Source organism: Heterodontus francisci, chromosome 1, assembly GCF_036365525.1.
Source record: "Heterodontus francisci isolate sHetFra1 chromosome 1, sHetFra1.hap1, whole genome shotgun sequence".
Classification (NCBI taxonomy): domain Eukaryota; kingdom Metazoa; phylum Chordata; class Chondrichthyes; order Heterodontiformes; family Heterodontidae; genus Heterodontus; species Heterodontus francisci.
The window spans coordinates 268610089-268629708 of record NC_090371.1 but is presented as its reverse complement, the minus strand read 5'-3'; the positions used below and the strand labels follow the sequence as shown (position 1 = coordinate 268629708).

General features: G+C 43.0%; 1 protein-coding gene across 2 annotated transcripts in view; it reads left to right on the top strand.

The window, feature by feature from the left end:
• LOC137376245 (neuronal vesicle trafficking-associated protein 1-like) overlaps nt 1-19620 on the top strand; it is a 78690-nt gene that overhangs the window by 14149 nt on the left and 44921 nt on the right. For both annotated transcript variants that reach the window (XM_068044410.1, XM_068044420.1), the window contains exon 3: nt 13388-13504. In XM_068044410.1, the coding sequence (XP_067900511.1) occupies nt 13388-13504 (117 nt within the window). The remainder of the gene's footprint in view (nt 1-13387; nt 13505-19620) is intronic.

Genomic DNA, 19620 nt, shown 5'->3' with positions numbered 1-19620 from the left:
TGCTTAAGTAAGGCCTTCTTTAGCCATTTTCTCTTCTCACCCACTCCAACATCAAGCAGGGAAAATTGGCTGCGATCAGGAGTAGACCCATGGGTCATAGTTTATGTCAGAATTCCGCTCGAGAAGAAAGGTTTATGGTTTACCTGTATTAGAAGAAATGTTAATATCTGTTTTAGTATAGATTGTTGAAACTTATATTTTGTCCTCCGGGCATAAAGACATTGAGTGTTACTGCTGAGCTACCAGTGTGCAGTATTCAGAAATACTTTTATATCTTGCCATTGGAAGTAAATTAAACCATTCAATCATTTTATGCTGGTAGTAATCGCCTGAAAGAAATGGACAAGAGGCTTGTGACCCATAGAAGGCATCACATGATAATACTGATGGCAGAGCTAATTGGAAATGGCAACTGGAAGAGTAAATATCAGAAATCTAACTTGTGACATCTTCAGTAGGAGAGTACAAATTGATTGAGTGGAAAAATATTTTTGGCATCAAAGGGAAACCATCCCTAACAAAGTAGTACATGCTAAAATGAAAAATCACAGCACTGCGGCAATTGCGTGAATCAAAACAGTTCCTCAGTGTTACAGTAACTAGGGTGACACAGAGAATAATTGATCACCAGTGTGGACTGACTAATTTGGCTTACTTATCCAAAATGTTATAAACATGAGGAGATCAGCCAGACGTCAGAGTGTCCTATCTTTTTCCAGAAGCAAGTTAAAGATTTGACACAATGGGCTGCATTTTTAAGAGTCCGCCGCTGAAATAGGCGGTGGGTGTAAAAAAAAAAAAACTCGACCTGCATGCATGGGGCCCACGTTGCGGAGCCACCATGATTCCAAACGCAGCGGCTCATTAGCATGGCTGCGCTACCCACTGCCGCCCCCCCCCCTCCCCCCATTGACGTGGATGGGGCGGGTGAGCCATCGCTGGCAACGGCGCAATTTTTCAAGGGCTTACAGCCCTCAATGAGCATTTTAAAAAATTTTAAGGTACAGTGGATGTTTTTAAAAATGAATAAAATAAGTTTTTCATGCCCTTTCCCACTGCGCCCCCCCCCCATGGCATTACACGTCATTCCTGCCCTTTTTTCTTTTCTCCCCCCCCCCCTCCCAAAGAATACCCGAACATGGAAGTTTGACCCCCACCCCACCCCACCCCAAAAGTTGGAACCTTTGTCCTTTACCCCTTCCCATACCCACCCCCCCCCCCCCCGCAACCAATCCAAAGCATTTTAACCCTGATCCCCCCCCCCATCTCCCCCCCCCCCCCCCCCCCCACAGGAGTCGCACCTCGTTTCCCTGAATGGGGATTCAAAGGCGCGGCATTGCCAGTCGTCGGAATGAAGATACCAACCTGCTGGCAGAAATGCTGTGGCTTGCATATCCATTTGCGGTAAGTAGTCATTTACATATTTTAATGTGGGTCCCGTCGCCACGAGGCCTCGCCGCTGTCACAGAGATGTATGGGGCCTGCCGGCATTGGGGTCGGTGGCGGGTCCCATATTGTGCCTGGCGATGGGCAGGATTTAAAGGCCCAATGTGATTTCTGTAGGCCCACTTTAATTAAATTGCAATGTCAGTATCATGGCTGTTACACATTTTGGTTATGCTTTTATATAGGGGTTACCTTTTCGCGTGGGAGAGCCACATTACAATTTTTGTGTTACATAGGGCATCAGAGAGAGAATTTCTGAAATATAAAAGCATTAAAAATTTATCTTGCTATTAATCAGAACAACAAATGTGCATTTTTGTGAAGAAGCTTTAAATGAGAAGATTCATTTACTTTCTCGTCACTATGTTGAACAATGGTTTAGTGACATACCTGGCATTGTTTTTGCTTGTACAGGTAGTCAATCTCTGCCCATACACTTGACGTAGTGATGTGGAGTATTCCGGATAGATGTTCATCTGTCAGGAGTGATGTGGATCCCCTCTTTCTCCCCTTTCTTTCCCTTCTCGGTGTGTCTCATCTCTTTCTCTCGCTCTCGCTCTGTCTCTCTCAAAATTCCAGGGACCCTTGGAAATAACTTGAGCCTTAATACAGAAGACCTCTGTAGCCTTCTGGTACCAGTGAGACAGGTTTGAAAGTGTGCACTGGGCCCCAATGAGAACTGCAAGGGTTAACCTCAATAAAAGACTTTACATCCAACTCAAAACCAGTAACTTAGGAACATAGAAAAAATAGGAGCAGGAGTAGGCCATTCGGCCCTTCGAGCCTGCTCCACCATTCATTATGGTCATGGCTGATCATACAACTCAGTAGCCTGTTCCTGCTTTCGCCCCATATCCTTTGATCCCTTTAGACCCAAGTGCTATATCTAACTCTTTCTTGAAAACATACAATGTTTTGGCCTCAATTGCTTTCTGTGGTAGCAAATTCCACAGGCACATCACTCTCTGGGTGAAGAAATTTCTCCACATCTCAGTCCTGAAAGGTTTACCCCGTATCCTTAGACTATAACCCCTGGTTCTGGACTCCCCCACCATCGGGAACATCCTTCCTGCATCTACCCTGTCAAGTCCTGTTAGAATTTTTATAGGTTTCTATGAGATCCCCCCTCACTCTTCTGAACTCCAGCGAATATAATCCTAACCGCCTCAATCTCTACTAATACGTTAGTCCCACCATCCCAGAAATCAGTCTGGTGAACCTTCGCTGCACTCCCTCTATAGCAAGAACATCCTTCCTCGGATAAGGAGATCAAAACTGCACGCAATATTCCAGGTGTGGCCTCACCAAGGCCCTGTATAATTGCAGCAAGACATCCCTGTTCCTGTACTTGAATCCTCTCGCTATGAGGGCCAACATACCATTTGCCTTTTTTACCGCCTGTTGCATCTGCTTGCTTACCTTCAGTGACTGGTGTACGAGAACACCCAGATTTCTCTGAATATTCTCCTCTCAGTTTATAGCTGTTCAGATAATCTGCCTTCCTGTTTTTGCTATCAAAATGGATAACCTCATATTTATCCACATTATACTGCATCTGCCATGCATTTACCCACTCACTCAACTTGTCCAAATCACCTGAAGCCTCTCTGCCTCCTCCTCACAACTCACCCTCCCACCCAGTTTTGTGTCATCTGCAAATTTGGAGATATTACATTTAGTTCCCTCATCTAAATCATTATATTGTGAATAGCTGGGGTGCTAGCACCGATCCCTGTGGTACCCCACTAGTCACTGCCTGCCATTCAGAAAAAGACCCATTTATCCCTACTGTTAGTTTCCTGTCTGCCAACCAATTTTCTATCCATCGCAATACACTACCCCCCAATCCCATGCGCTTTAATTTTACATGCTAAGCTCTTATGTGGGACTTTGTTGAAAGCCTTCTGAAAGTCCAAATAAACCACATCCACTGGCTCCCCCTCATCATCTCTACTAGTTACATCCTCGAAGAATTCTAGTAGATTTATCAAGCATAATTTCCCTTTCGTTAATCCATGCTGACTCTACCCGATTCTACCACTGTTCTCCAAGTGTTCTGCTATAAAATCTTTGATAATGGACTCTCGACTTTTCCCCACTACCAACGTCAGGCTGACTGGTCTATAATTCCCTGCTTTCTCTCTACCTCCCTTTTTAATTAGTGGGGTTACTGAATTCCATCTACTACTTCAAACCTCCCCCCTTTTAATTCTTTCTCTTTCTGTGTGTGTTTATCACATATGCATGCTAACGTGGTTGCATCGCGTATTTTTAGTAGTTTTAACTGAGTTAGAGTTTTAAGGTTAATAAACTTACACCTTTCTTATTTAAACCTGAGAAAACCTGTCTGGTTGATTCCTTTACAATTACAATCAGAGAGCAGTGAGCAAGGACTCACTGAGGGGAAGCTAAAAAAAATACTGTTTTAAAGTTAAACCCTGTTAAGGCCAAACCAGGAAAAGGCCGAGAGGGGAGCCCTAGACCCCTTCCTCACCTGGTCATAACACAAGTTTGAAACTACGATTCAAGAAAAAGACAAAGCAAATGTCCAAGAACAGAAAGCACGCAGTGAGGAGGAGGAATGATCGGGTACATTTATATCTGTGGGCCAGATGGAAACCTTTGGTGGGTTGGATTCTGGCCCGTGGGCCGTATGTTGGACAACCCTGCTTTAGATAGTCTCTCAGGTACAGTGGTGTTGGTCGTTCCTGTGAGTGGTCCGAGCACCTTGCCTGTAAAAAAAAAAAAAAGAAACCCCTGGTGTTCTGAGCTGAATGTCACGTGTTTCACATGCTCTGTGCACTCCTCCGATCTTTCTGAAGGCAATCTGAAGCACTAGTGAAATTAAGCCAAGTATGAGTTGTGACCTTGTTTTAAAGAAAAGCTTGCACTTGCATCGCGCTTTTCATAACCATTGGACGTCCCAAAGCACTTTACATTTGAAGTGTAGTCACTGTTGTAATGTTGGAAATGACCAGATAATCTGTTTTTTGTGATGTTGATTGATGGATCCCTATTGCCCAGGACATTGGGGATAGCTCCCCTGCTCCTCTTCAAAATAGTGCCATGGGATCATTTATAGCCACCTGAGAGGGCAGGTGGGGCCTCAGTTTAAGGTCTCAGCTGAAAGAGGGCACCTCTAACAGTACAACACTCACTCAGTACTGCACTGGAGTGTCAGCCTTGATTTTTGTGTTCAAGTCCTGAAGAGGGACTTGAATCGAAACCTTGCAACTCAGGTAAGAGTGCAACCAACTGAGCCACACTGACATACAACGCAGGAAGTAAATGTACAGAGTAACAGTAATAATCAAGTCTCACCATGATTCAGCTAACTACAGTGTATTTCTTCAAAAGAAGAAAAATAATAGAAATACACCATACTACCCCTATTAGTGTGCTCACTATAATGTTTCGTGGTCAGCTTTTTGATTCTGACTGGTTCTGGTCTTGAAATGAGTGAATTTCGACTCCCTAGGTTGGGCTTCATCCCCAGACCTACTTGGCTGGCTGACTGCCCTTGTGCCTCTTCTGCCCTTCTCTCTGTGTTGCCCACAAGTAGGAAGGCCATGTTCAGTGATTGGCCAGTAGATCTATCAGTAACTCTTGCTACCTCTTCTCCTCTCTTGGGAAACAGGTTTAAAGAAAACACATCTTATTCTCGATGAATAAGGCTCTTCTTGGCTTTATGGGACAATCAACTGTCATTGTCTCAGTTTTAAATAGACAGTGAGTGTGACATCTAGCTTTAATACACATCTTCATTGTTTGCCCTAGTAACAAATAAAGCCTTTGTCTAAGTGGATTCAGCCTAAGACTTCTTAAGCCTATAGAAAATCATTTTTCTTTGTAAAATACAAACATAACTTATTCCCAGAGCCTTTTTGTGAAGCCAAAACTCCCAAAATGTGATATTAGTCAAAATGGTGCAAGTTACCTCAAATCATAACAAGTTGACTAAGACCAGATTGGATTCTTGTGTGGGAGCATTTGTGTACCTGGTATTTTCTGAAAATAGTCCATGTAATGGGTAAAGATTAGAGCCTACATTACTACCTATCTCAAGAATAGAAAGGGCATCTGCCATTCTGGAAGATTGCTTCCTTCACAGATCAGTAAGGCCCAGAATTCATTAAATTGATCTCTCTTATCTACTCGAGCACCTTGTGCTTGATGCCAATGAGAATTATATCTGTAAAGTGCTGCAGGGGAAGAGATAGACACTTAACTCAGCAATATATCCTGACAGACAAAACTATTTCTGGATGAATAATTTGTCTCTTTATTTATTATTGAAATTGTAAGTGATATTTCCGCACAACACGTACATGAAACCAAATGTCACCACAAAAATATATCACTGAGATTATTTGGAAAAAGAAATGCGATGTAACGAATCATGGCGAAAACCTTGAATCTTGAGAAGACTCTGGCTAGCATATCAGTGATGGTGAGAATCTAAAGTCTCAACAATGGGGGATCGAATTGAAGAAAGGCAATGAATTGTGACCTATGAGTAGGAACATCTGAAGGATCTTTGAGAGACCATACTGCATTACTGAGATATCTATTATTTTTGCCACAGTAGCTGAGCACAAGGGGAAATCTAAACCCCCATAAATCTTGATCTCATTTTTGGTCCTGACTGAGATTCCAACCATGTCTGCACCCTCACTAAGAGTGCCTATTTCCACCTCTGTAACATTGCCTATTTGCACCCGTGCATCAGCATATCTGCTGCTGAAACACACCCATGCCTTTAACCTCTAGACTTGACTGTTCCAGCACACTCCTGGTCGTCTTCCCATTAATTGTACAGAAATTTAAGGTCAACCAAAACTCTACTGTCCATATCTTACCTTGCACCAAGGCCCATTCACCCATCACCACTGCTCGCTGACCTGTGTTGGCTGCTGGCTAAGCAACTCCGCGATTTTTAAAATTATCCTTGTTTCCAATTCCCTCCATGGCCTTGCCTCTCCATTTCTCTGTAACTTCCTATATCTGCATTCTTCCAATTCTGGCCTCTTTTTTTTAATAGCTCCACAGTTGGAGGCTATGCCTTCAGCTTCCGAGACCCTAAGCTCTGTAATTCCCTCTCTAAACCTCTCTGTTGCTCTCTCTTTCCTCCATTTAAGACACTCCTTAAAACATAGCTCTTTGACCAAGATTTTGGTCATCTGCCCTGATATCTCCTTATGTGACTGTGTCAAATTTTGCTCCTGTGAAATGTTTTGGCACATTTTATATAAATTTAAGTTTATTGCCATCAGATGGGATGGTAAAATGATTTTAAAAAATCTCAACCCAAATCCCCCTGCACCACCACCCCCCCCCCCCCCCACCCCCCCCCACCAACTTCTGGATTTCACGGATATGGAACGGGGAGCATCCCTCTCCCGGGAGGTGAGTTGGTCATTTTAAATATTATGTGACTGTGCACCTCATATTTAACCTGTATTTTAAATTTAACCTTGCCAGCTGAGTGTCTGGGGTCTAGGGAAATCTGGCAGCTAAGGGGATATGAGAGCTGCTAGATCCAGCACCTAAGTGTCTTTCCACTTATCCAACTTTATTTTTTTTATCCCTCCACAGGCCACCCTCCTGCCTGCACCCTCACCGCACAAGCCATGATCTCTCACCTCCCACCCAGACTTTGATTCCTCCCTTCTCTGCGCTCCCTGGCTGCAGCCTCTGATATCCCACCCCCACGGTCTGATCTCCCACACCACTCTCCAGCTGATCTCTCCCTTGCCGCTCTTGACTCTTCGACTGTGGCCTGGTGCCGAAGGCGTGCCTGCCAACAGCCAACCAGCATCTTGATCAGGCTGGGAAATTGAGATAAAAATGTTAATCAGGTTCTGGCGAAATATCCCATTCTTCCCTAAATTTCCGTAACGCAAAACAGCCTGTCCCCTACCTCCGAGCTACGACTTAGGTCAAACAGTGGCTCAACCACAAAAGTTATAGAGGTGGTCAGAAACTTGGAAGTTGGACAATTGGCAATTGCTTGTTCCCCATGAATAGAAAAGTGAGATATTTGATCTACTGCATGCTTTATTTATGGCAGAGATCAGATCAGGATCATTATTACTAGTCTGGGTATAGGCAAAATATAGAATGAAGTTGAGGATAAAAAATGTGAAAATGTCTGTTTTTACAAGATTCCTGTGAAAGAAAGACTATTGCTAGTGATGCCCTTAGTCCTCTATCACTGATAATGGACACAGTACAGCCATGACGGGTGAATGTCCTCCTTCTGTGCATAGCAATATACCAAGACTGTTTTACTAATGTACACCTATCAAGGATCTGACAGCTAGAATGCTGGCAGCTGCTATTGTGGGAAAATTGGCTTTCAACCAAGGGGGAAGCATTCTAAGGTAGCTGCCTTCTAGGAAATTTGCAAGGTGCTTAAGATTGAGAAGGCTTAAATGATTCAGTAGCATCTCGGTTAGATGCTGTGGATGAGGATTTTCAATCAAACTGTCGGCATATTCAGAAAGTTTCTTTTCTGGCAGTGAATCAGAAGATTGGTAAAATGCAAGTGACAGACTCAATTGGTAATTCATGAAACCACCAAATTGCCATTGAATAAGGTGACTGGATGAGAAAAGTGCCCGTTGATTTACTGTCTGGAATTTTTCCACAATGGCTGAAGTCCCACTGCCGGGGCTGAAAGTGGAGGTGACCCTGCTTCAACCAGCAGTGGGACGTGAGGAGGCATACTCCCGGTGGTGGCCAATTAAGTGGCCACTGCTGGGGCTGCCATCCCAATTAAGGACCACTCCCAAGATCTGCCAGCAGTGGTCATTGCTAAGGCTGCAGCTCCAAGGAGAGGTGCCTCAATGGTGGGGCATCTTTGAAGAGGAGTAAGTGGGGTTATGAGTTGCTGGGGCCAGGAATGCAGGCTCTGGCTATCAGGCCAGGGCCATAAGGCACAGGCAGCACTGGTACCATCGGGAGATCCCTCTATGGATAATGGAGTGCCCAAAAAGGAGGCTCCCCACTTTCTCATGCACATGGTGGTAGAAAGTGGCTCTTAATTGGCCACTTTCTTGCTCAACTGAGCTCTCAAACTATTGCCACCTTTCCCGCTGCTGGCAAAATGGCATGGTAATGGGAAGTTGTCTGGCACCCCCCCCCCCCCCACCCACCTTCCCCACTCCCCCGGCACCTTTTTTGCCAGCCTTCCCACCCTCCAGCCCATTGCCAAAGGCCCGGTAAAATTCCAGCCACCTTCTCCATCTAGACCGGATGTACTGATAAGGTGGCTAAACCTCCAACCACAAGCGACTGTTTATGAGTAAGACTGAAACCACCTGATGCACAGAAGAAAATTGTCACTTGATGTCCACCCTTGGCTTTCATTGCCTTGTATAAAGCCCATAAAGCAGCAAAAGAATATATACTAAATTTCAGTTATGATCAACAGAGCCCAAAAGTTGTACAGAAACATCTTTAGTGGTGGTTTACCAACTCAATGCATAATTAGTCCAAGCTACTGTTATTTTTCTTCCCTGCGGGTTGGGAGTAAAATGAGGCAGAATGTCAACATCAGTAAAGAGCAGTACTGCTCCAATTTCCTTCATTAGACTTCACTAGCTGCGATTGATGTAGCTGAACTGTAGTGACCTGGTAAACCTTTTCACAGTTACTCTATTTGTGAATTACCTTTTTATGCAGCTTATCAAAAGAATAGTTAATGAATAGCAATGTGGAGCTTTTCCTTTCATCGCCATTTCAGTTTCTGCAACATTTCCTCCCCTATTTTATTCTCCAATACATTTGAATTTAATTTTTGTTGCAGCTGGAGATTCTAGTTCTCCTGTCTAATTTCTTTCTCCTTTCTTGAAGGTGCCAACTTGTGCTGGGATGTGGCTAGATAAATGGTAGATAACCTCCAGTATGTGTGCTATTCTTCATGTGTGAGACTAGATTTTGAATGGCAGTTGATTATTCAGCTGCAGAGGGCATCACATATGTCCAGTTTTGACTTCAAACAGTGTTCACACATGTGCACTGGCCAGCAGGCAACAACAACATGACTTGTATTTATATAGTGCCTTTTACTGTAGAAGATGTTCTAAGACATTTTATGGAGGATGGAGAAAAAGTATATAAAATGAATAAAAGAACAGGCAACAAGCCATGGTGTGCTAATGACGAGAGGAGACTACAATTTTTGTTAATAGGTAAGTTTGAGAAGGTTTTTAAAAGGTGCAGAAAGAAGAGAGGGAGGTCCAGAGAGTGGGGCCAAGGCGAATGACAGCTGTACTGCCATGATGAGGCAGAGGGAGTAGGGGAGGGAGGGGAGAAAGCATAAATGGCCAGAGTCTGAAGGATGCGGCTGGAGACTTGAGGCTGAGTGGGTTATAGAGATAGGTTGCAGTGAAGCCATGGAGAGACATGAACATGGGGATTCAGTGCATTGGATATAGGGAGCCATTGTCTGATAGCAACGCCAAGTTGATGAACAAGTAATCAGCTTGCTGATTGCATTCAAATGAGGCCTGATCAGGTAGCAGAGCTGATATATGCTATGCACAAAAATTGATCCCAATGTGCCTGATTTACACCTGTCTTAGGTTTTATGATGGGCATATGCAGGGCACGCAGAAAACGTGTGCTGCTCTGGTACGAGTCTCAACATAGCATTCAGGGTTCGAATGAGTTTCATCCTTAATACTAGTCTAGTGCTTTGTTGTTTTAAACATGGGAACAAAGCACACTGCAGATGCATAGGACCTGGACATGGCTTTAAAACTGTCCCACTGAAGTTTAATGAGATTAGTCCTCCTTTTCTGCTATTTTTGGTTTCTTAGCATTGCACTGTTGCTGGTTTTGTGGTGTATTTATTTCATGCCTTTTGCTTGTTCTTAAATTTACTGCTAGACATCACCATTCAAACAATTATCCACACTTATCCTGATGTAGCTTGCTCTTCCTTTCCTCTGGATAGTAACGGTCTCCTGCCTCAATTCAACATGAAACAAAGCAGAACATGTTTAACTGCAAACTTAGCTACCAACAGGGCAGGGCACCTGCCCATTTTCAGTTCCTGCGCAGAAAATCCTGATCTCTGTGCTCCCACTGCTTGGAGACTTTCTGTTTCCACCTCTGTAACATTGCTTGAGTCCACCTTGCAGCCCGTCGTCTGATATGTACAGACTCTGTGCAGATCGAAGACTAAAGCAGCCATGGGGCTCTGAATAAGACCAGTATTTTCTAATTTCATGACAATGCGCCTTACATTTTGGATTTATAGTTTTCGGCATGTGAAGCAGCAAACCATAGAGAAAAGTCATGATTCAAATTAACTTGGTGTTGTATTTGACCCAGAGATAAGCTTGCAACCACATATCTGTGGCATCATCAAGACCATCTACTTCCACCTCTATAACATTTGCCTCAGCTCACCTGCTGCTGAAACTCATCCAATCCTTTGATGCCTCATGATTTGATGATTCCAATGCACTCCTGGCTGGCCTCTTACCTTCTAATCTTCATAAACTTGAGCTAAACCAAAACCCTGCTGTCTGTATCCTAACTCACCAAGTCCCGTTCACCCACCACCCCTGTACTCACTGACCTACATTGGCTCCTGGTTAAGCAGTGCCTTTTTTATTTTAAAAAAAATTCTCATCCTTGTTTTCAAATTCCTCCATCCCACATCCCTACCACAAGAACACAAGAAACAGGAGCAGGAGTAGACCATATGGCTCATCGAGCCTGCTCCGCCATTCAAAATGACCATGGTTGATCTTCTGCCCCAATGCCACCTTCCTGCCCGCTCGCTATATCCTTTGATTCCCTGAGAGACCAAAATTCTGTCTATCCCAGCCTTAAATGTATTCAGCAATGGAGCATCCACAACCCTTTGGGGTAGAGAATTCCAAAGATTCACAGCCCTTTGAGTGATGTAATTTCTCCTCATCTCATTCCTAAATGATCAGCCCCTTAATCTGAGACTACTTATCTGTGTCTCCAGCCCGACATATCCTAGATATCTGCGTTCCTCCAATTCTAGCTTCTTGCGCTTCCCTGATTTTAATTGCTCCACCATTGGCAGCTGTGCCCGCATTTGCCAAAGCTCTAAGGTCTAAAATTTCCTCCCTAAACCTCTTTCCCTCTCCTTCCTCCTTTTAAGACAAACCTTAAAACCTACCTCTTGACCATTACCCAAATATTTCCTTATGTAGCTCAGTTTCAGACTTTGTTTGATAATGCTCCTGTGAAGTGCTTTAGGACATATTACTATGTTAAAACACGTTACTATGTTATACTATATAAATGAAAGTTGTTAACCCTTCGCTGATGGTCATGACAATATGAATGTGCTTTCTATCCAAACATGAAAGCTTAATATCTGCAATAAATTTCAAAATGCAAAAATATAAAAGTGTAAATTATAAAGTGGGTGTCTCATTCTTCCTTAGACTCTATACATTAGGATCCTGAAGTTGCTGTGGGGTTATCTTTTGTGGCAGAATGGGACTTGCATTCACTCAAACATACTGACTGGGAATGGGGGCCATCTGAATGGATAGGGGAGCCTTAGTAAGGTTTTCAAAATCCTCAATGGGATTCATGCCAGCTTTTAGCTACAGTAGTGGAATGGATGGAAGATCCAGCCTTCACCTCCTAGTCTCCACACCTTGAAGTTAAATTGCAGCAGGACTGGGTTGTGCTGCATTTTTCTGGCATTTCTGAAAGTTATGTTGGAAGGCGATGGCGAACAGTTAGAATTTGTAGTCTTAATTATGTTCTACGATCCAAAAACTCAAATGTGTTAATTTGACTTTTTTTCTCTGTTATGCTGACGAGGAGACATTTGGGGAGTGGGGGGAGGTGCACCCCTGAAGGTGTAATTTCCTGTACTGATGACATGATTTTTAATTAAGCTAATTAACTGAGTGTGAGACTGAGAACACTGCCTGTGTTAATTATTGGGTTAATGCCATGGTATTGCAGACAGATCACAAAACAGAGTCTGGAGTAGAAATTGGATTTACATGACTCAACACAGAAGATAATTTAAGGCTGGTGACATTTGTTTTTTGAGCAATTCTGGAGATGGCCCTAGGATTTCAGTAATCTGTCAATGTGATTGGGTGAAAATTCCATACTAACATCCACTTGAACTGAATATATATAGCAGTACAATTAATAGATTTTGTCCTTCCCTTCGAGACCATTCTGAGCTGCGTAGCTGAGTAGAAAGTTCTGTGTGTCTCACTTGTGCTGAGAGTGAGGAGCAATTTAAGGTTTTGAAATAAAAGTGTGTACAAGAATCATATTTTAAGAATAATTTTCCCATAGCACATTGTCACTAATGTAACAAATAAAGCTTGTGATCACCATGGATGTGTCTAAGACGAGTACAAATCTTTTGGATTTTTATGAATTCCTGTTTTGAAAGTTGCACCCAAAAATGGTTTATTTTACAAATATCAAGTATAGTGGAATTGACATTTTATATAGTCTGGCTGTTGCTTGTATAACTTCATCCTGTGGGAGAAAGTAAGTGCTTGTGGTATTTTAGCTGATATGTATAAAATCATAGAATCATAAAAATGTTACAGCACAGAAGGAGGCCATTTGGCCAATCGTGCCCATGCCAGCTCTCTGGAAGAGCAAATCAGCTGGTTCCACTCCCTGCCTTTTTCCCGTAGCCATGCAAATAGTTTTGCTTCAGATAATATCCAGTTTTCTTTTGAAGGCCTTGATTGAATCTGCCTCCCCCACACTGTCAGGAAGAGCAAACCAGATCCTAACCAATCGCTGCGTTTTTTTAAAAAAAAAAATGTTTTTCCTCAGGTTGTCATTGCTGCTTTTGCTAATCACCTTAAATCGTGTCCTCTGGTTCTCAACCCTTCCGTGTACTTACTTAGTAGGACACATAACTGTGTCAAGCTGATTTATTTTCTCTTCCTTGTAGGTTATAGTTAAAACACGGGCAGAGTACCAGCCAAGTCAAAAGAAAGGCAAGTTTCAAGCACCGAAAATTGCTGAATTTACCATCAGCTTCACTGACGGGGTTTCGGAGCGGTTCAAGGTAATTGCTTTTGATTGAAGGAATGTCCTAGTTTTCACAGCAACCTTTGTCACCTGTTCTACATTACACTTCACAGGCATTAAAGTGAGATGGTCTGTTGAAATTTACTCATTATGCTACATTTAAGAAATAAACAAAAAGTCTCAGTCAAGCTTCAAAAAGGCATGTGGTAAGAGTTGGGGATTATTCCTGTTTTCTGATCCCTCCTCCATCCCCAGTTCATCTTAGTGCTTCCACCAGCATTCTAGCTCTTGATTTTATTCTGAGCTGCTGACCAGTGTTACATACAATAGTCTAATATCCATGTGTGCATTAGCTAATCTCTTGGTGGACTGGTTGAAACCTGATTTTCACAAATTCTATACAGATGTAACATCCAGAACTAGGACTTAAACTTTCAAGCACTGGAGTGTTAAGGGAAGAATGGGTTGGGGAAGAACTGGACTAAAGTGTTCCTGATTTCACTCCTGAAGCACCTGGCTCTAATTTTTAGGCTATGTCCCACAGTCTTACTCCAACCAGCAGAAATAGAATAGATAGGGGAACTGATTGTTTGTTTGTTTGTTTGTTTAAGATATTAGAAAGAAACTTAGATCAAATCACCCCTTAACCTTCTAAATTTCAGATTAAAATTCCACATTAAATTTGTTTAATCTCTCCTTTGGTAATTTAACCCTTGGAGTCCAGATATCAATCTGGTAAACCTATGCAGCACTCTGCCCAAGGCCACTATATCTCTTCTGAGGTGTGCTGCCCAGAACTACTCGCAGTACTTCCAGGTGTAATTTAACCAGGGATTCATAGAGCTGTACCATAACTACTTTCCCCTGTATTTTAGTCTTCTAGATATAAAGACCAGCATTCCATTAGCCTTTTTGATTATTTACTGTACCTGTTCATTACATTTTAATAATCTATGTATCTGGACCCCCCAAATCTCTTTGGACCTCCCCTGTATCCAGCTTTTCACCATTTAGAAAGTACCCTGTTCTATTTTTTTAGGTCCAAAGTGGATGGCCTCACATTTTGTTACATTTATGTTGAAATCCATTTATCCATAATTTTTCCCATTCACTTAATCTCTTAATATCAGTGTGAAATTTTATGCTTCCATCTACGCTGCTTACAACGCCACTTATCTTTGTGCTATCGGCAAACCAGTATGTGTGGCTTTCTATCCCATTGTCTAAGCTGTTAACAGAGGCCCCAACACAGATCGCTGTGGGATACCGCTAGTCACATCCTGCCTATTATTCCTTATCTCTGTCTCTTGCAACTCGGCCAATTTCCTAACCATGTCAATTTGCCTTTAGTTCCATGAACTTCAACTTTAGCTAACTATCTAATAAGGTACTTTTATCAAATGCCTTGTGGAAGTCCATATAAATAATATCCATAGACATTCCTCCATTCACTACTTTAGTTAGCTCCAAAAAATTTAATCGGCTTCATCAAGCATGACCTACCTTTTACTATTCCATGCTGGCTCCCTCTGATCAGCTGAAAATGTTCACTGCGTTCAGTCACTCTATCCTTTATAGATTCTAGCAATTTCCGGACAGCAGATATTTGGCTAACTGGTTTATAATTCCCTGGTTTATTTCTCGCTCCTTTTTTAAATAGCGGAGTGAAATGTGAAATTCCCCAATCTAAGGGAACGGGAATGAAAAGAACTTCAGAAGATTATTGTTAGGGCATCTGCAATGATCTCGCCTACTTCCTTTAGAACCCTGGGTTGGAAACTAGCTGGTCCTGGAAATTTGTCACTGTTCAGTGCCATGATTTTCTTCATTGCTGTTGTTTTGTTTGTTAATTTTGGTGAGCTCCTGTTCCCGATTCAACATTAGTTTCCTTGGATAAAAACAGAAAATGTTGGAAATACTCAGCAGGTCAGGCAGCATCGAACTGAAACGTTAACTCTGGTTTTCTCTCCACAGATGCTGCCTGACCTGCTGAGTATTTCCAGCATTTTCTGTTGTGTTCAGATTTCTAACACTGCAATATTTCGCTTGTGTATTAGTTTCCTTGGGGCGTCCGCACGTTGACCTCCTCCTCTAATACAATTACTGATGTAAGTAATTATTCAATACAGCTGCCATTTCCTTATTTTCATTGATAATATCGATGTTATCAGTTTTCAAGGGGTCACATTGCTCTTGAGCACCCTCTGTTTCCCTAATATAAAGAATTTTTAATATCCCTTGGAAATTTCTTTTCACACTCCCCGTTTGTAGCTGTTTTATCACTCTTTGCTGTTTTTTTTTTTATCTCCCCAATTTGCCAGAATCTGTGCTTTTTTTTTTTGCCTTTTTGTATGTTTTTTCTTTTAGTTTTGCGTTACCTCTTAACTCTTTAGTTGTCCATGGCCTATTTTTTGGCATGTAAAGCTCTTGCCCCTTAGGGGTAAAAACTGGTTCTGTATCATCTTAAATTCTTTTTTGAACACCTCCCACTGATCTTCAGCCTTTTTACCCATTAACAGATTTGCCCAGTTTACTGTGGACAGTCTCTGTCTCATTGCATTTAAGTCAGCCTTGCCTAAATCTAGAATATCAGTTGTTTTGTGTTTCTTCTTTCAAACATTACGTAGAACTCAATCATGTTATGATTGCTGTTAGATAAATTTTTATGCACCATTAGACTGTTAACTAAATCTAGCTCATTGCTAAGACTAATATGGCCTGCCTCCTTGTTGGTTCTAGGACTTATCGTTACAGAAAACTACACTGAACACAGTCAAGAAATTCACCAGCTTTCTGACAGTTAATCTTATTACAATCTATATGAAAATAAAATCCCCATTCAAACCCCGTGGGTTTCCACCGGGTGCTCGGGTTTCCTCCCACAGCCAAAGACTTGCAGGTTGATAGGTAAATTGGCCATTGTAAATTGCCCCTAGTGTAGGGTAGATGGTAGGAGAATCGAGGGAAGGTGGGGATGTGGTAGGGAATATGGGATTAATGTAGGATTAGTATAAATGGGTGCCCTCAATGCAGCCCAGCCTCTACCAGTCATGGATGAGCTGGACATACAGCCAACCAAATCGGAACTCAGTGATGCCATTGATTCCCTAGCCAGCGGAAAAGCCCCTGGGAAGGACAGCATTACCCCTGAAATAATCAAGAGTGCCAAGCCTGCTATACTCTCAGCACTACATGAACTGCTATGCCTGTGCTGGGACGAGGGAGCAGTACCCCAGGACATGCGCGATGCCAACATCATCACCCTCTATAAAAACAAAGGTGACCGCGGTGACTGCAACAACTACCGTGGAATCTCCCTGCTCAGCATAGTGGGGAAAGTCTTTGCTCGAGTCGCTCTGAACAGGCTCCAGAAGCTGGCCGAGCGCGTCTACCCTGAGGCACAGTGTGGCTTTCGTGCAGAGAGATCGACTATTGACATGCTGTTCTCCCTTCGTCAGATACAGGAGAAATGCCGTGAACAACAGATGCCCCTCTACATTGCTTTCATTGATCTCACCAAAGCCTTTGACCTCGTCAGCAGACGTGGTCTCTTCAGACTACTAGAAAAGATCGGATGTCCACCAAAGCTACTAAGTATCATCACCTCATTCCATGACAATATGAAAGGCACAATTCAACATGGTGGCTCCTCATCAGAGCCCTTTCCTATCCTGAGTGGTGTGAAACAGGGCTGTGTTCTCGCACCCACACTTTTTGGGATTTTCTTCTCCCTGCTGCTTTCACATGCGTTCAAATCCTCTGAAGAAGGAATTTTCCTCCACACAAGATCAGGGGGCAGGTTGTTCAACCTTGCCCGTCTAAGAGCGAAGTCCAAAGTACGGAAAGTCCTCATCAGAGAACTCCTCTTTGCTGACGATGCTGCTTTAACATCTCACACTGAAGAATGCCTGCAGAGTCTCATCGACAGGTTTGCGTCTGCCTGCAATGAATTTGGCCTAACCATCAGCCTCAAGAAAACGAACATCATGGGGCAGGATGTCAGAAATGCTCCATCCATCAATATTGGCGACCACGCTCTGGAAGTGGTTCAAGAGTTCACCTACCTAGGCTCAACTATCACCAGTAACCTGTCTCTAGATGCAGAAATCAACAAGCGCATGGGTAAGGCTTCCACTGCTATATCCAGACTGGCCAAGAGAGTGTGGGAAAATGGCGCACTGACACGGAACACAAAAGTCCGAGTGTATCAGGCCTGTGTCCTCAGTACCTTGCTCTACGGCAGCGAGGCCTGGACAACGTATGCCAGCCAAGAGCGACGTCTCAATTCATTCCATCTTCGCTGCCTTCGGAGAATACTTGGCATCAGGTGGCAGGACTATATCTCCAACACAGAAGTCCTTGAAGCGGCCAACACCCCCAGCTTATACACACTACTGAGTCAGCGGCGCTTGAGATGGCTTGGCCATGTGAGCCGCATGGAAGATGGCAGGATCCCCAAAGACACATTGTACAGCGAGCTCGCCACTGGTATCAGACCCACCGGCCGTCCATGTCTCCGTTATAAAGACGTCTGCAAACGCGACATGAAATCGTGTGACATTGATCACAAGTCGTGGGAGTCAGTTGCCAGCATTCGCCAGAGCTGGCGGGCAGCCATAAAGACAGGGCTAAATTGTGGCGAGTCGAAGAGACTTAGTAGTTGGCAGGAAAAAAGACAGAGGCGCAAGGGGAGAGCCAACTGTGCAACAGCCCCAACAAACAAATTTCTCTGCAGCACCTGTGGAAGAGCCTGTCACTCCAGAATTGGCCTTTATAGCCACTCCAGGCGCTGCTTCACAAACCACTGACCACCTCCAGGCGCGTATCCATTGTCTCTCGAGATAAGGAGGCCCAAAGAAAGAAAGAAAGTATAAATGGGTGGTTGATGGTCGGCACAGACTCGGTGGGCCGAAGGGCCTGTTTCAGTGCTGTATCTCTCTGACTATGACTATAGACCACTCTTAATCTCCGCATTTATGCAATCCATCAGTTCACAGCTGCTACCAGGGGACCTATACACAACTCCCACTACAGTCTGAAATACATTTCCATTAATTCTACCCTTAAAGTCTCCACTGCCTTCTTGCCTTTCGATATATCCTCTTGCCATTTTTTGTTCCTTTTTGTGTAGGCATAACTACTGAATATGATTTGTTTTAAATGTCATTTTCCCTAGAGACAATGTAACTACCATAATAAAAGAAATTCCAATGGAAAACTGTAGGATATATAAATGAAGAGAAAGAATAGGGAAGGAAGCATGAAAGAGACATCGATAGGCAAGGATGCGTTGCATTTTGTTGACATACTGATACCAGTTCCCAAGGTTACCTTGGGAACAGGGATAGATGTGCTATTATATGGCTAAATCCACAATCAGGCACTCGTACCCAGGAACAAAGTTCGCAGATCCCAATAATCTTTTTATCGAAATAAACGGACAGTAGAACAAGCACTGTAGCATGTAATTTCCTGACCAGAACTTCCTGCAAGATTGCTCTTCACCTATGAATCAGCCCTATATTTAGTGCTAATAATAATAATGGTAATGACTTCTGGGGATAATCAGTGTGGTGAAGGATAGCACAGTCTAGTCTGATTAGTGTTACTCATGGTCAGGACTATACATTGTGTATTAAATACATTTTTGTGTGCAGTGTTGGGGAAATCTGTGTAAATCTTTGGATTAAAGTGTTCTACATTCTATGCTGGACATTTCTGCCAAATGTTTCCTCGACCGGAAGATTTTAACTTTACCCACCTGGGGAAAATGGACAGATGGGCAGTTCAACTGCCCTGGATTAATTTACACACTAGTAAACCACCCAGATCCTGTCCTTTTTTTGATTTTAATTGAATGTTGACTGGACACTTGGCTAAACTGCCTTCCCAAGCTAGCAGGGTCCAAATTCTGACAATGACACTCTGGGGGAATGCATTGCATTCTAGTGGAAAGTAAAGTGTTTCCATCAACCTTATGATGTGGATTCAAAGGCTTCATACTTCCTTTTAACAGCAAATGAAATGCCAATTGGGCTCTGACAATGATTTTTAAGTCTGCCCTGACTGGGAAAGCTTGCCTGCCAGATGATGGCTTGCGTGAAGAGGATCATGAACATACGAACATATGAACATACAAATTAGCAGCAGGAG